This window comes from Cherax quadricarinatus, chromosome 21, assembly GCF_038502225.1.
Source record: "Cherax quadricarinatus isolate ZL_2023a chromosome 21, ASM3850222v1, whole genome shotgun sequence".
Lineage (NCBI taxonomy): Eukaryota > Metazoa > Arthropoda > Malacostraca > Decapoda > Parastacidae > Cherax > Cherax quadricarinatus.
In genome coordinates, this window is record NC_091312.1 from 8,767,948 (window position 1) to 8,785,930 (window position 17,983).

General features: G+C 43.0%; 1 protein-coding gene across 50 annotated transcripts in view; it reads right to left on the minus strand.

The window, feature by feature from the left end:
* Positions 1–17,983, minus strand: part of shot (dystonin-like protein short stop) — a 956,738-nt gene that overhangs the window by 86,096 nt on the left and 852,659 nt on the right. For all 50 annotated transcript variants that reach the window (XR_011392260.1, XM_070087199.1, XM_070087187.1 and 47 more), the window contains 4 exons: positions 11,378–11,542; positions 11,112–11,250; positions 10,795–11,001; positions 10,501–10,672 (listed from right to left, as the gene is read on the minus strand). Coding sequence is in view for 49 of the 50 variants with exons in the window: in XM_070087199.1 (XP_069943300.1) it covers positions 10,501–10,672; positions 10,795–11,001; positions 11,112–11,250; positions 11,378–11,542 (683 nt within the window). In the remaining variant the exon portion in view is untranslated. The remainder of the gene's footprint in view (positions 1–10,500; positions 10,673–10,794; positions 11,002–11,111; positions 11,251–11,377; positions 11,543–17,983) is intronic.

Consider the following 17,983-nt stretch of genomic DNA (forward strand, 5'->3'; position numbering starts at 1 on the left):
TGCACTGACATTCACTTATCCAAGAGAAGAAATGCCAGCTGCTCTAAGCTACATCAATCACCAGCTGAGAGCTATATCTGCTTGGGGAAATAGATGGCAAGATGCGCGTGTGCGTGCGTGTGTGTGTGTGTGTGTGTGTGTGTGTGTGTGTGTGTGTGTGTGTGTGTGTGTGTGTGTGTGTGTGTGTGTGTGTGTGTGTGTGTGTGTGTGACAAATCACCTAGTTGTGGTTGCAGGGGTCAAGACACAGCTCCTGGCCCTGCCTCTCCACTGGCTGCTACTCGGTCACTCTTCTCGCTCCACGACCTTTATCATACCTCTTCTAAAAGCTATGTATGGATCCTGCCTCCACTACATCATTACCCAGACGAGGCCACTTCCTGACAACTCTGTGACTGAAGAAATACTTCCTAACATCCCTGTGGTTCATCCAAGTCTTCAACTTCCAACTGTGACCCCTTGTTGCTGTGTCCCTTCTCTGGAACATTCTGTCTGTCCACCTTGTCGATTCCTCTCAGTATTTTATATGTCATCATTATATCCCCCCTATCCCTCCTGTCTTCCAGTGTCATCAAGTCTATTTCCCTTAACCTCTCCTTGTAGGACATATTCCTTAGCTCTGGGATTAGTCTTGTTGCAAACCTTTGCACTTTCTCTAGTTCCCTTACATGCTTGGCTATGTGAGGGTTCCAAACTGGTGCTGTATACTCCAATATGGCCTAACGTACAGTGTACAGGGTCCTGAATGAATCCTTATTTAGATGTCGGAATGCTGTTCTTAGGTTTGCCAGGTGCCCACATGTTGCAGCAGTTATTTGGTTGTGCGCACATCAGGAGATGTGCCCGGTGTTATACGCACACCAAGATCCTGTTCCTTGAGTGAGGTTTGTAGGCTCTGGCCCCCTAGACTGTACTCCATCTGTGGTCTTCTTTGCCCTTCCCCAATCTTCATGACTTTGCACTTGGTGGGGTTGAACTCCAGAAGCCAGTTGCTGGACCAAGCCTGCAGCCTGTCCAGATCCCTCTGTAGTTCTGCCTGGTCCTCGTCCAATTGAATTCTTTCATAAACTTCACATCATCTGCAAACAGGAACACTTCAGAGTCTATTCTTTCCGTCATGAAGTTCACAAATACCAGAAACAGCACCGGTCCTAGAACTGATCCCTGTGGCACCCCACTTGTTATAAGCACCCACTCTGACACCTGGCCACATACCATGACTCGCTGTTGTCCTCCTGACAGATATTCCCTGATCCATTGTAGTGCCTTCCCTGTTATCTCTGCCTGGTCCTCCAGCTTTTGCACTAATCTCGTGTGGAACTGTGTCAAACACCTTCTTACAGTCCAAGAAAATGCAATTCACCCACCACTCTCTCTCTCGTCTTACTGCCGTCACCCTGTCATAGAACTCCAGTAGGTTTGTGACACAGGATTTCCCGTTCCTGAAACTGTGCTGGCTGTCGTTGACAAGCTCATTCCTTTCTAGGTGCTCCACCACTCTTCTCCAGATAATTTTCTCCATGACCTTGCATACTGTACACGTCAGTGACACTGGTCCGTAGTTTAATGCTTAGTGTGTCTCCTTTTTTAAAAATTGGGACTACATTTGCTGTCTTCCATATGTCTATTAGTCGCCCTGTTTCTATGGATGTATTGAAGATAGTTGTTAGTGGTACACAGAGCACCTCTGCTCCCTCTCTCAGGACCCATGGAGAGATGTTATTCGGCCCCTTCTCCTTTGAGGTATCTAGCTCACTTAGGGCCTCCTCACTTCTTCCTCAGTTGTATGTACTTTGTCCAACACTTGGTGTACACCACCTCTCCACATTTCTGGAGGCCCTTCCGTCTCCTCTGTGAACACTTCTTTGAATCTCACGTTGAGCTTCTGACATACTTCGCAGTCATTTTTTGTGACCTATCTTCCTTCCTTCCTTCCTCAGCCTGATTACCTGGTCCTTGACTGTTGTTTTCCTCCTGATGTGGGTGTAAAACAGCTTTTTGGGTCAGATTTGACTTTTGCTGCTATATCATTCTTATACTGTCTTTGGGCCTCCTTTCTTGCCTGTGCATATTCATTTCCGGCTCTACAACTGCTCTCCTTATTGTCCTGGGTCCTTTGCCTTCTATACCTCTTCCATTCCCTGGCACACTGGTTTTGGCCTTCCTAAACCTTTGGGTGAACTAAGGGCTCATCCTGGATTTCTCGTTATTCCTGTTAGCCTTGGGTACAAGCCTCTCCTCAGCTTCCTTGCATGTTGTCATATTCCACCATCTCGTTCACTGACTTCCCTGCCAGTTCTCTGTCCCACCGAACCCCATTCAGGAAGTTCTTCATGCCTGCGTAGTCCCTTTCTTGTAGTTTAGCTTCATTTGTCCAGCCCTTCCTCCTTCCCCCTCCACTTGTAACTATGTATTCGAAGCTCAGAACCACATGATCAATGGCCTCAAGGGATCTTTCATATGTGATGTCCTCAATATCTGCACTACTCAAGGTGAATACTAGGTCGTCTCACTGGTTCATCCTTTCCTCTCTCTCTGGAAGTGTCCTTTACATGTTGGTACACAAGGTTTTCCAGTGTGTGCACTCACCTATTTGTGGTTGCTGGGGTCGAGTCATAGCTCCTGGCTCCACCTCTTCACTGACTGCTACTACGTCCTCTCTCTCTCTCCCTGCTCGATGAGCTTTATCAAACCTCATCTTAAAACTATGTATGGTTCCTGCCTCCGCTACATCACTTTTTAGGCTATTCCACTTCCTGACAACTATGACTGAAGAAATACTTCCTAACATCCCTTTGACTCATCTGAGGCTTCAACTTCCAATTGTGACCTCTTGTTTCTGTGTCCCCTCCCTGGAACATCCTGTCTTTGTCCACCTTGTCTATTCCATGCAGTATTTTGTATGTCGTTATCGTGTCTCCCCTGACCCTCCTGTCCTCCAGTGTCGTCAGGCCGATTTCCCTTAACCTTTCTTCATAGGACATTCCCCTTAGCTCTGGAACTAACCTTGTCACAAACCTTTGCACTTTCTTTAATTTCTTGATGTGCTTGATCAAGTGCGGGTTCCAAACAGGTGCTGCATACTCCAGTGTGGGTCTGACGTACACGGTGTACAGTGTCTTGAAAGATTCCTTGCTAAGGTATCGGAATGCTGTTCTCAGGTTTGCCAGGAGCCCATATGCTGCAGCAGTTATCTGGTTTATGTGTGTTTCCGGAGATATGCTCGGTGTTATACTCACCCCAACATCTTTCTCCTTGAGTGAGGTTTGCAGTCTTTGGCCACCTAGCCTATACTTCGTCTGGGGTCTTCTGTGCCCTTTCCCTATCTTCATGACTTAGCATTTGGTGGGGTTAAATTCGAGAAGCCAGTTGCTGGACCAGGTGTCCAGCCTGTCCAGGTCTCTTTGAAGTCCTGCCTGATCCTCAACTGATTTAATTCTCCTCATTTACTTCACATCATCTGCAAACAGGGACACTTTTGAGTCTAACCCTTCCATCATGTCATTCACATATACCAAAAATAGCACTGGTCCTAGGACCGACCCCTGTGGGACCCCGCTCGTCACAGGTGCCCACTGTGATACCTCATTACGTACCATGACTCGTTGTTGCCTCCCTGTCAGGTATTCTCTGATCCATTGCAGTGCCCTTCCTGTTATATGCACCTGATCCTCTAGCTTCTGCACTAATCTCTCATGTCTTACTTCTGTTACTTTATCATAAAACTCCAGAAGGTTTGTGACACAGGATTTGCCTTCCATGAATCCGTGCTGGTTGGTGTTTATACTCTTGTTCCGTTCCAGGTGCTCCACCACTCTCCTCCTAATAATCTTCTCCATAACTTTGCATACTATACACGTCAGTGACACGGGTCTATAGTTTAGTGCCTCTTTTCTGTCTCCTTTTTTTAAAAATGGGAACTACATTTGCCGTCTTCCATACCTCAGGTAGTTGCCCAGTTTCCAGGAATGTGTTGAAGATTGTGGTAAGTGGCACATACAGCATATCCGCTCCCTCTCTAAGGACCCATGGGTGTCAGCATAGTTGCTGATCCCCTATGTGTTGTACAGCTCATCTGAGTGTCACAGTTAGTACCATCCATATGTTTTACATACATGGCCCCTTGCTAGGCTCAGTGACTAGCTTGTGTGACATCACGTGATGCACATGTGTGCTTGAGAATCCCTGTAAATCTCTCAGTTCCCGGTAGACCTACCAAGCAACAGGACAGGCAGGTTGGGCTCCCCCATTTCACACACTGCCAACATAAGTGTTACCATCCAACAAGTGTGTTGAACTCCAACCATCACACCTCCATGAGCCCTCCCAACAAATGATGGCAGCGGTGGGATGTACGGAGATTTCTTTAGAAAAGCACGTGTGTGTGTGTGTGTGTGCATGTGTATGTGTGTGCGTGCGTGTGTATGTGTGTGTGTGTGTATATGTGTGTGTATGTGTATGTGTATGTATGTGTGTATGTGTATGTATGTGTGTGTGTATGTGTGTATGCGTGTGTGTGTGTGTGTGTATGTGTGTATGTGTATGTGTATGTGTGTGTGTGTGTGTGTGTGTGTGTGTGTGTGTGTGTGTATGTGTGTGTGTGTGTGTATGTGTGTGTATGTGTGTATGTGTGTGTATGTGTGTGTGTATGTGTGTTTGTACGTGTATGTTTGTACGTGTATGTTTGTACGTGTATGTTCGTATGTGTATGTTTGTGTATGTGTATGTGTGTGTGTGTGTGTGTGTGTGTGTGTGTGTGTGTGTGTGTGTGTGTGTGTGTGTGTGTGTGTGTGCTCTCTCACCTAGTTCTGGTTGCAGGGGTCGATTCACAGCTCCTGGCCCCGCCTATTCACCTGGCCGCTATCCGGTCACTCTTCCCGCTCCATGAGCTTTATCATACCTCTTCTTAAAGTTATGTATGGATCCTGCCTCCACTACATCACTACCCAGGCTATTCCACTTCCTGACAACTCTGACTGAAGAAATACTTCCTAACATCCCTGTGGTTCATTTGAGTCTTCAGCTTCCAACTGTGACCCCTCGTTGCTGTGTCCCATCTCTGGAACATCCTGTCTCTGTCCACCTTGTCTATACCTCTCAGTATTTTATATGCTGTCATCATATCCCCCCTAACTCTGTCTTCCAGTGTCGTCAGGTCGATTTCCCTTAACCTCTCCTCGTAGGACATACCCCTTAGCTCCGGGACTAGTCTTGTTGCAAACCTTTGCACCTTCTCTAGTTTCCTTACATGCTTGGCTAGGTGAGGATTCCAAACTGGCGCTGCATATTCCAATATGGGCTAACATACACAGTATACAGAGTCCTGAATAACTACTTATTTAGATGAGGGAATGCCATTCTTAGGTTTGCCAGGCGCCCGTATGCTGCAACAGTTATTTGGCTGATTTGTGCCTCATGAGATGTTCCCAGTGTTATACTCACACCAAGATCATTTTCCTTGAGTGAGGTTTGTAGGCTCTGACTCCCTAGACTGTACGTCTGTGGTCTTCTTTGCCCTTCCCCAATCTTCATGACTTTGCACTTGGTGGGGGTTGAACCCCAGGAGCCAGTTTCTGGACCAGGCCTGCAGTCTGTCCAGATCCCTCTGTAGTTCTGCCTGGTCTTCGTCTGAATTAATTCTTATCAACTTCACAGCATCTGCAGACAGGGACACTTCAGAGTCTATTCCTTCCGTCATGTCGTTCACAAATACCAGAAACAGCACTGGTCCTAGGGCTGATCCCTGTGGCACCCTGCTCGTTACCGGCGCCCACTCAGACACCTCGCCACATACCATGACTCGCTGTTTCTTCCTGACAGGTATTCCCTGATCCATTGCAGTGCCTTCCCTGTTATCCCTGCTTGATCCTCCAGCTTCCGCACCAATCTCGTGTGGAACCGTGTCAAACGCCTTCTTACAGTCCAAGAAAATGCAATCTACCCACCCCTCTCTCTCTCTCTCTCATGTCTTACTGCCGTCACCCTGTCATAGAACTCCAGTAGGTTTGTGATGCAGAATTTCCTATCCCTGAAACCGTGCTGACCGTCACTGATAAGCTCATTCCTTTCTAGGTGCTCCACCACTCTTCTCATAATTTTCTCGATGACCTTCCATACTATACACATCAGTGACACTGGTCTGTAGCTCAATGCTTCGTATCTGTCTTCTTTTTTAAAAATTGGGACTACATTTGCTGTCTTCCACACTGCTGGTAGTCGTCCTGTTTCGATATATGTGTTGAAGATAGTTGATGATGGTACACAAAGCGCCTCTGCTCCGTCTCTCATTACCCATGGAGAGATGTTATCCGGCCCTATTGCCTTCGTGTGCGTGTGTGCGTGTGCGTGTGTGCGTGTGCGTGTGCGTGTACTCACCTATTTGTGGTTGCAGGGATCGAGTCACAGCTCCTGGCCCCGCCTCTTCGCTGATTGCTACTAGGTCCTCTCTCTCCCTGCCCCATGAGCTCTATCATACCTCGCCTTAAAACTATGTATGGTTCCTGCCTCCACCACATCACTTTCTAGGCTATTCCATGGCCTGACTACTCTATGACTGAAGAAATACTTCCTAACATCCCTTTGATTCATCTGAGTCTTCAACTTCCAATTGTGACCTCTTGTGTCTGTGTCCCATCTCTGGAACATCCCGTCTTTGTCCACCTCGTCTATTCCGCGCAGTATTTTATATGTCGTTATCATGTCTCCCCTGACCCTCCTGGCCTCCAGTGTCGTCAGGCCGATTTCCCTCAACCTTTCTTCATAGGACAATCCCCGTAGCTCTGGGACTAGTCTTGTTGCAAACCTTTGCACTTTCTCTAATTTCTTGACGTGCTTGACTAGGTGTGGATTCCAAACTGGTGCTGCATACTCCAGTATGGGCCTGACGTAGATGGTGTACAGAGTCTTAAACGAATCCTTACTGAGGTATCGGAACGCTATCCGTAGGTTTGCCAGGCGCCCGTATGCTGCAGCAGTTATCTGATTGATGTGCGCCTCAGGAGATATGCTCGGTGTTATACTCACCCCCAGATCTTTTTCCTTGAGTGAGGTTTGCAGTCTTTGGCCATCTAAACTATATTGTGTCTGCGGTCTTCTTTGCCCTTCCCCAATCTTCATGACTTTGCATTTGGCAGGGTTAAATTCAAGGAGCCAGTTGCTGGACCAGGCTTGTAGCCTGTCCAGATCTCTTTGTAGTCCTGCCTGATCCTCGTCCGATTCGATTCTTCTCATTAACTTCACATCGTCTGCAAACAAGGACACTTCTGAGTCTATCCCTTCCGTTATGTCGTTCACGTATACCAAGAACATCACAGGTCCTAGGACTGACCCCTGTGGAACCCCGCTTGTCACAGGCGCCCACTCTGACACCTCGTCGCGTACCATGACTCGTTGTTTCCTCCCTGTCAGATATTCTCTGATCCATTACAGTGCCTTTCCTGTTATGTGTGCCTGGTCCTCTAGCTTTTGCAGTAACCTCTTGTGAGGAACTGTGTCGAAAGCCTTCTTGCAGTCCAAAAATACGCAGTCGATCCACCCCTCTCTCTCTTGTCTTACTTCTGTCACCTTGTCATAAAACTCTAGTAGGTTTGTGACACAGGATTTTCCTTCCCTGAAACCGTGCTGGTTGTCAATTATACACTTGTTTCTTTCCAGGTGCCCCACCACTCTCCTCCTGATGATCTTCTCCATGACCTTGCATACTATACACGTTAGAGATACAGGTCTGTAGTTTAGTGCCTCATGTCTGTCTCCCTTTTTAAAAATTGGGACTACATTTGCCATTTTCCATACCTCAGGGAGTTGCCCAGTTTCAAATGATGTGTTGAAGATCTTTGTTAATGGCTCACACAATATCTCTGCTCCCTCTTTAAGGACCCATGGAGAGATGTTGTCTGGTCCCACTGCCTTTGAGGTGTCAAGTTCGCATAGCAGCTTCTTCACCTCCTCCTTGGTTATATGTACCTCATCCAGCACTTGCTGGTGTGCCCCCCTGTTCTGATTTCTTGGAGTCCTACTGGTTTCCACTGTAAATACCTCTTTAAATCTTGTGTTGAGCTCCTGACATACCTCTCGGTCGTTTCTTGTGAATTCCCCATCACCCTTCCTCAGTCTGATTACCTGGTCCTTGACTGTTGTTTTCCTCCTGATGTGGCTGTACAACAGCTTCGGGTCAGTCTTTACTTTTGATGCTATGTCATTTTCATATTGTCTCTGAGCCTCCCTTCTTATCTGTGCATATTCGTTTCTGGCTCTTCGGCTGATTTCTTTATTTTCCTGAGTTCTCTGTCTTCTGTACCTTTTCCATTCTCTAGTACACCTAGTTTTTGCCTCCCTACACCTTTGGGTGAACCAAGGACTCGTTCTGTTCTTCCCATTATTTCTGTTTCCCTTGGGAACAAACCTCTCCTCTGCCTCCTTGCATTTTGTTGCTACATAGTCCATCATTTCTTGTACTGGTTTTCCTGTCAGTTCCCTCTCCCACTGAATGTCTTGAAGGAAGTTCCTCATGCCTGAGTAGTTCCCCCTTTTGTAGTTTGGTTTTTCCCAGCCTATTCCTGCTACTCTCTCCACTTGGAGCTCAACTATGTAATCGAAGCACAGAACCACATGATCACTAGCTCCCAGGGGCCTTTCATACATGATACCCTCGATGTCCGAACTACTCATGGTGAATACAAGGTCCAACCTTGCTGGTTCATCCTCTCCTCTCTCTCTGGTAGTGTCTCTAACATGTTGATGCATGAGGTTCTCCAGTACCACATCCATCATCTTGGCTCTCCATGTTTCGGGACCCCCATGGGGCTCCAGGTTTTCCCAGTCAATCTCCTTGTGATTGAAATCACCCATAACTAGTAACTTTGCTCCCCCCATGTGTGCTCTCCTGGCCACCTCGGCTAGTGTGTTGATCATTGCTCTGCTGCTCTCATCGTATTCTTCTCTTGGCCTCCTGCAGTTCTGTGGTGGGTTGTACATTACTGCAATTATCACCTTATGTCCCTCAGACTGGATTGTTCCTACTAAGTAGTCCCTTTCGCCCATGCCATCCATTGTGTGTGTGTGTGTGTGTGTGTGTGTGTGTGTGTGTGTGTGTGTGTGTGTGTGTGTGTGTGTGTGTGTGTGTGTGTGTGTGTGTGTGTGTGTGTTGGGGGTGCGCATGCAACCATGCTCCTGGTGTTATAAACAAATATAAATACAGTATTTTGTGCACTTGAAAAAAATAAAATAAAAAAAGATAATATAAATCATGCTGAAAAAAGCCTGGTGAAAGTGTAACACTAACAATGATCTGTAATTAGCTTCGTTATACATTTTTTTTTATCCTGCCATGACAGTGAATTTGGATTACAATTTATAATGGGTTAAACCATATATAAAAAATGAAGACATGAAAAGCTGCAGAAAACTAGTTTTGCAATTCTTTCATACCTTCTTAAAACCTATTTAAACATTAATAATTAGCTATCTGCTTTAATTTCCTCTTCTCTATTTCATTCTTAATTGTACTGTACAGTAATTAGCAGGCAAGACACTTATACACTGATCAAGACACTAGGGAAACTTTTTGCCACCAGTGGCGGCTTCTTGTGGCGAAATGTTTCCTTAATAAAGGTCTTCATCAAAGCATTTAAATCTTATAATTACAATTTGTGTCACCCAACTAGTTCCACCTGTACAATAATTTAGGTATAATCCACGCTGAATTCTCAATGTTTTCTTCACACTTAACGCTGTTTGGCCTTAGACTTTCATGACCAGAAGACTAGCGGGGGTTAAGTATATAAAGTGTCCTTTTCTATTTATTTTTTTTTTTTACAGAAAATGCTCACCCCTTATATGAATTATATTTCCACATCAACATTACTCTTTCAAGGATTAGTTTTTTTTATATTTTTATTAAAATAAAGCTCAATTCTCTCGTTTACTGAATCCCCCCCCCATGTAAAAGGTTCCTCCTTGGCCTTTATAATCAAAAAGTAAGAACATTCCCCAGGGTCTATCCCTTCACGGAGAACTTACTAGAATCACAATGTATATAATTACATATGCTATACCGCAAAATTGGAAATTTGTTCTTACTTCCATTATGGTATATCAAAGGTATATAAAGGTATGAAGCCTTTCAACAATGTTGTTGGTTATGTAATATTTAAATTCTGCGTAATTTTCATGGTTCATCTTAAATATTCTGGTCCTGTTTTAAATAACTCCCATCCTCCCCCTCTAAAGATATTTTTCAGTGTAGAATTACATCTGATGGACAAACAACACAAATTCAAGCATAATATTTATGAAAACGATCCATAAAAAATCCCAAATTTTAATGTTTAAAGAAACCTCTGAAACAGTTGCCCCTTTAAACAAAAGTACTATGTCCACACTAAGACGAAAAGGAAAATGCAAAAGAAAAGCACCAAAGCGTGTCAAAGAAAAGTATAATTAAAATTCACTAGACTTTTAACACATTTAATTGTAAGCAACCATCATTCTAAACGCATTTTACCTGGAGATTTCAGAGGCGAGGTGATTGATGGCCGCTTCACTGGTGTCACAGATGATCGTCTCCTTGATGGACTTTCTGGTCTCTCCCCACGTAATAATGCATCATAGGCATTACCAAGTTCATTTAGTTTATCAACTGTGGGGCCATACTCACGATACTCTCTCAAGAGTGGCTGCACCATCAAAATATTAATACATACTAATATGAATCAGTTAAAAAATTATTATGTATACATATGTTGCCAAGCTATAATTAAGAGATTTATAATGAGAAAAATTTTAAACTTTTTTTTACCTTGAGGTCTTCAACTTGCTTTCTGATAATTTCTTGTTCTAGGCCAACAGGTTGAGAACTATCCAGGGTATTTTCTGTGGTGGTGATCCACTGAGTGCAGCGATCCCGTAGTTGCTCATACGCAAGTAGCTGTTCAGAGCGCTCCTTGCCATTACGTGCTCGTTCATCTAGTGTGTCACCGAGTTCCTTCCATTGCCCCTCTAAATTCTGTGAACACATCTCTCCATTACAATTCAAATTTTAAAAACAAATCAAGTACAGAAAAATGTTTGCCAATAATACCAACGGTTAATGTAGAAAGTTACTGGAAAGTTAACCTTTATTTTATCTTTCACAGGTGCAGTATCTGTGACATCCTTCTTTGAAACCAGATCCCTGCCGGTTTTAATCATGCCATCAAAGTCACCTGAACGTGCATCGCGCTGCACAGCAATTTCTTCAATCTTCTGGGCATAGCTGATAGAGGAAATGAAAATTAAACTAGTTTTAAAATGCATAATGCATGTTAAATTATATTAATCTATCTGATATAAGTACAGTATTGTACTACATATATTAAATTTAATCATTCTTTCTTATTCACCTTTCAACGTCTAGAGATAGTACCTCCCTAGATTCAACAATTTCCACGATTTCAATGTACCATTCCTCAAAATGTTCTACTGAGACGACAAATGCATCCAGTTGAGTTGAAACTATTTCTAGATGATGTCCTCGAGATTCTGACTTTTCCACTACTTTCTCGAACCTGTAAGATATTGAATACAGTACAATTACCATTAAACCAGAAAAACATTCCCCAACTCATTAAAATTGACAATTCTTACCTTATTTGAAACATTATACACACACACACACACACACACAATACACTAACAATAAAACAAACATGAATATACTGGTACAATATATCAAAGATTAAGAATCTCCTCCAGCTCATCTAAAGTCGGACGCGAGCCAAGTATGCAGCAAGCAGTTATCCTCTGGATGGCCACGCTGAGGCGCTGAAACACAAAAGTGGCCGCCCTCTGGTCCCTGGTGGTGTAGATGAATCTGGGACCCAGTTCTTTAAGTAAACGTGTACCGTTTCTTTTTTCCCCCCATGATCCCAAGGTCTCTGATCCCACTGGAACAAATTGATACTGTTGGCTTATGTCTGTATTTGCCGATCTTGTACTCCTCCCTGTCTGAAGGGTAAATATATCAATTAATATGTACAGTCGCCACCTCCACCAACTACGTAGGTAGGTGTGTGTGTGTGTGTGTGTGTGTGTGTGTGTGTGTGTGTGTGTGTGTGTGTGTGTGTGTGTGTGTGTGTGTGTGTGTGTGTGTGTGTGTGTTTTAAGGGCTTGGTACTGCTTATTTTGACCTATGGAACTTTGGCAAACAAGTTCCCACAATACGTGCATTATACTATGTGGAGCATGTGACAATAAGTACAGTATGTGATAAACTGCTAAAGGGAAGAAAGCAAGAAGGATGACCCCAAAAACGCTTGTATCATCACAGGGATAAATATGAACACTTAATGAAGTTTAATCAAGCACGACTAGTCAAGTCATCCATGAAAATGATGGACGAGCGGAAGCTGCTGGAGCCAACAATCCCACAAAGTCTGGGAGCCTCAGTTTCCACACTTAGCTAACAGATCATTCATGGCAAGATCTGTCGTAGGCGAACGAACACTGAACCTGGAAAAGCTATGCAGCAGGCATACCAACCCATGCTAGGTAGGTCCTGCTCAAATCTAATCTCATATTTTTCCAACCTAACACATGCCTCACCTCACCCTTGCTACTGGTCACCCGCGCAGTCCACTATATAATACCGTTTCAGCTTGCTCTGTATTAGGATGAAGCCACTCGTGGTAAAAAAAAAAAAATATCCTTTAATATCCTGAACTGCACGCAACTTTCCACAAAAGATGCTCTTACCTCTGCAGAGTCCGCACTCCTCACACCCATACCTCGCCAACCCCTTACCGATAACCCTAAAGTTGTCCTCATCCTATACACATGAAACAAACTTCTTGCCGTCAAACTACTCCACTCTTACTCGCAATCATTTCCTTCACTTATCCCCAAGCCCCCAACCTCTCCACTGCCATACCCTACAACCTATCCATAGTCATGACCCCCACAGACCCCAACTCCCTCCCTTACAGAAACACTCACACGCAATCAACCCTAATAGTGGAAGTTTAATTTTAAAAACATTAAGTAAAACAATGTCAGAGGATCTCGCATTCAAAGAGCACAACATGTTATTGCAACTGAAAGGAAATGAAAGTCTGGATAACTATAACTTTCAAGGTAAGATGACAAGCCAATGATAATACTCTTCAGGCCACTTGTCCTCTCAACTAGAATATTATTAGTATATACTAAAGGCCCCCTTCAAGGCGAAATTGCAGAAATGGAGAATGTAGAGAACCTTTACAGCTCATAACCTCAGTCAAAAACCTAAATTACTTGAAACGCTTAGTCCATCAAACTATTCTCCTTAGAACTCGGGTGAAAAAGATGCATCATAATCTACACCTGGAAGACTCTGGAGGGACTGGTCCCAAACTTGCGCATTAAAATCACTCCAAGTCAAAATTAGAAGCTTGGTAGATGGTGAAAGATACCTTCAATGAAATGCAGGAGAACGATGAGTGCAGAGAGAGAACTAAGTGTAAGGGGACAACGACAATACCCAGTATGTAGAGGGGAAATTGCTGAAAAAACTCCAGCTGTGTTCAAGAGGGTACTCGATAAGTTTCTTAAGTTACTTTCTGATCAACTGGTATATGGTGCATACACTGGACTGCGGGCGGTAGGCACCAATAGCCTTATCGATCAGGCCAACGAGCAGGCCTGATCGATAATAAATGCATTTTCCCAATAGATAACTGAAGAAAGGCGCGGATAATAAAGAAATCGTTGGGAACAAAGATCACAGAAGTGTTATACTCCCATCCATCTTCCTCAATCACGAAACCTGAGAATGAGGACGAAATACAAGGAAAACGGGAGATCAATAATAAGAATGTTAGGTAAGACACACATGCAACAGTTAGGCAACTTTATTCGGAATAAAGTTGCCTAACTGTTGCATACGTGTCTTACCTAACAACCTGTCGGTATTGTATACCATTTTGATGTTCAATAATAAGAATCTTCGAGACAGTGGCAGAGGAGAGCAAGCACGCAAATTTACTGATATTGGGGATTTTAATCACAAGATAACTGGACAAACTGGGATCCCGTAGAGGTGGCCAGAGAGACTTTAGCTCACAGAAGCAATAATGAGCAAACCAGAGAAAATAGCAAAAATACATATCTATCAAACATTGTCATCTGAGCCCTTGGTAATAATTTCACTTTAAACAGATAGTCGAATTCGTTTTAATAAAAGGCAGCGGTAATTTGCTAATAAAATATTGTAAAATAACAGATTCCAAAAAAAATGAACTTTCATCCAAATTGGAAAACACCATCTCTGTACATGAACATATTACCATTTTTTTTCTTTGCACCGTTGAAGTTATACGTAAGAACTCATTTCAAAGCATCCTCCCCATCCCCTATCCGAGGTACACTAACATTTCCTCCCTTCCCATCCCCACTCGGATAAGACTAACACGTTAGCACCAAGTGCCAGACCAACCAGGCAAGAGCCTAATTAAACAGACAAGTAACAGAGAAGCACGGTCCCAGGCTGAAATGAAAGGGTAGAAAAACTAGAAAACGGTCCCAGTATAACGCCTATTTACTTCTAGAATCTAGATGCTATTCTCTCAACTAAGCCAAGACAACTGAGAGCCTTCGGTTATCATTAAGCTAGAAGGGCTGCAAGCCACCATATAATTATGCTGGCTAATATTTGACGAAAATGCCTAAATATTTCGTGATCAATTCCATGGGTAAGCGCTACAACCGTTGAGATCATACAGCACCTGGGAAATGGCAAGAAATGAAGTTCGATCCAAGGATGAAGGACAGGTCTTATTCCTTGGCTCAAGAGTCCCTCAACGTCGTCACACCTCCCTTGAGTGGAGTGAACAATTTTAAAGAGTGAAATCTTTGCACATTGACAACTAACAAGCGTCGACATCCATCACTGCTTCCCCTTCAACGAACTGAAATCTAGTTTGTATTAAATGCTAGAGAACTTCTATATCCATTTATAAAAGGTTGAAATAGTTTCAGCAAAAACTACAAAATTATAAAAAACAGTTCATCGCAGAAAATTGCCCCTTTATGAAACAGTTACGTACTATTTACCACTCTCATTTTCTATTTTTGTAAAAGTACTTACTTTGTTCACGTATACATGCGAGGCTGCTACAAAGGGCAACAACAGCTGCCTACACCTGCACTCGCCAGTTTATCTGGGGTTAAGCACCCACCAACTTCATGAATAATCATTAATCCACATTCTATACTTTTCTTTTTTTTACAAAGCACCTAGCTCAAAATAAGGTAGATGGTGTTGGCGGCGGTGGACATGAGGCTGGGATTAAACCTAACTCAGTAATACAAGCTTTCCAAATTATTGATGTAACGCAACTAATTTCTCAACTGATTTAAAAAGTTGTTAACATGCTAGACATTCCGGAATCCATGGTAAATCAGCCTGATGTCAGCAGAGGATAACCTACCCTACATGTTAATGAAGAGTGTATGACAATTTTAGGAAAGGTCAAACATCAGTTCTCATGAGAAGAGTTATCTACTGTCATCCGGACGCCCACGCTCAACTGACCTGGCCATATTCTGAAAGGTCAGGGGGCGTACCCAAGATGCTGATTGGTTAAACCTGGAGAAGAACGCACCCAGTAACCTTGTACGCCTCTTGCCCACTCACTTTTATTCAAAGGTTTGGTAGTGTATGTTTTTTACCGGCATTTTATAAATACTTTACTGTCAACACTGAGTATCAATAACTAATTCCGACCGGTAACAAAGTTATGCTTTGTAATATATGGCAAATCTGAGGAAAACTATGTGAGAGTTCCTTAAAGGTCAATGTATTAGTTTCCGTGATACAGGAAGAATAACCACCACCCTAACGATACCCAGCCTCACGGATTCAAAAAAAAAAAAAAAAAAAAAAAAAAAAAAAAAAAAAAAAAAAAAAAAAAAAAGTCTTAACTCTACGGGAATTCCGCGCCAAGTATAATAGTGATCGTCTTACCTTTACCCAATATATCCTCGAGTCTCTACTCTTGGAGCCCGGCTATGGGTCAGGCTCGTCTAGTGCTTGCCTGGTCAACCAGGCTGTTGCTGTTGGAGGCCCGCTGCCCCACATATCCATCACAGCCTGGTTGATCCGGCACTTGAAGATACCTGTCCAGTCTCCTCTTGAAGGCTTCTACACTGGTACCAGCCGTATTTCTGATATCTTCTGTCAAGATCTTGAAAAGTCTGGGGCCACGAATGTTGACAGTGTTCCCTTATTGTGCCCACAGCGCCCCTGTTCCTCACTGGGTTTAATTTGCATTTCCTCCCATATCTCCCACTCCAGTATGTTATAGCAGTGTGCAGATTTGGGACCAGGCCTTCGAGTACTTTCCAGGTATGTATTATCATGTATCTCTCTCCTCCGCTCCAGTGAGTACAAGTTCAAGGCTTATATCTGACTATTCAGCATTGCCTCATCACACTCAAATATATGCTGTAACATATGTATACTGGCACATTCATGCGCAAGAATACATACGTATAGGAAAACATGTATATATTGTACAAGCATAAGTATACATCCGTTCAAACACACGAACATGATCGCATGCATACCAATTTTTATATTTTCCTCCACCAGCATTTTATAACCACATTGCTCTGTATTTAGTGCCTCGAGGTACAAGGGGCTGGGGTTATGAAATTCAGGGATACCTTTCTCTGATCATTCAGCGGCCGAAACAAGTTATAAATTGTGCTTATGGCATCATTACTTTTCATTTGGTTTATTTTACACTTTCTCCCTTGTCTTTCAACTCGAAAATTTGCTTAATTGTGAAGATAATGGGATCTGGCTATTAGTGCTTTTCGTGAAGGAATATTGATAATAAGCTTGCTCGTTCAACTCCATTCCAGAGTACACAGAGTGCTTTGAGCCAGTCCTTATAGTTTAATGTAAGAATAAACTATCTCTGTTTTCTAGAGCCTATACCTTGTCCGCCTCTTAACTGGCGTTACTGGGTTCGCTCAGATTTAGTCTCATGGGCCCTGTCATCCACAGTCTTAAAAAAAAAAATGTAATAGTTTCTGTGAAAAATAAATAAATACATTAGACTGCCTTTTAGAACACCCCCCCCCCTCCCCCGTAGTTCTGATACAAACTTTGTAAATGGTCCAAGTCGGACCAAAACGTCATCGTAAGCTCCTCTGTTTTATGTGCGGGTTATTTGTGTATCGTTCCAGCCACGGTATTGTGCCTTTTTCTCGTTTCTGGATGAGTAATTTGGTGCTATTACCATGTTACTGCATACCCCAGAATGGGTCAAATGTAACAAAAAAAAATTTGAAGTGTTCTAAATTATTCTTAAAGGTTAACAAGTTTTACATAGGTAACTTGTGTTAAAATGAACTTGTGGTGATGTACACTACTTGGTTCGGGTTACGTTGCATGATGCTTACTCAAAAATCGTTTTCCTTGTAAATTGTCCATCAACGGTAAATACACTTAACCTTCCTTACCCATCCTATAAATTGCTTATTACTTTCTGATTTTTTTTATATCATGTGACTTTATGGCATATGACTTGGACGGAAAGACTAGTAGTGCCATGTGTCTAATTACTCTAATAGATCTTTTTAATCGTTTCCATGTCATTATGAAGTTTCCTCTCATTTGACCACAAATTAGTCACGATATCAGCAATTTGGTAAGAACAGCAGCAAATTAATACTGTCAATCAACTTTGTCTTCAAAACGCTGAAAAACAAACTGGTTCTAATGAGTTTCAAATAAAAATCAATCAAGGACGAAGCAGGTATAATACATGCAGGTACTCTTGTGGGTAAACAATGATAACTGTCATGGAGAGCAGGTTTTCCTTGGAAATTGTGTGGTTGAGGTGGATTTGCACACACCTAAACATGCGCCATCTGGACGTGTACTACTACTATCCCATACAAGTAAATGAAATTGCTGAATCATAGAAACTTTAGTATTAAGAGCACGTTCAGTGTGTAGCGGA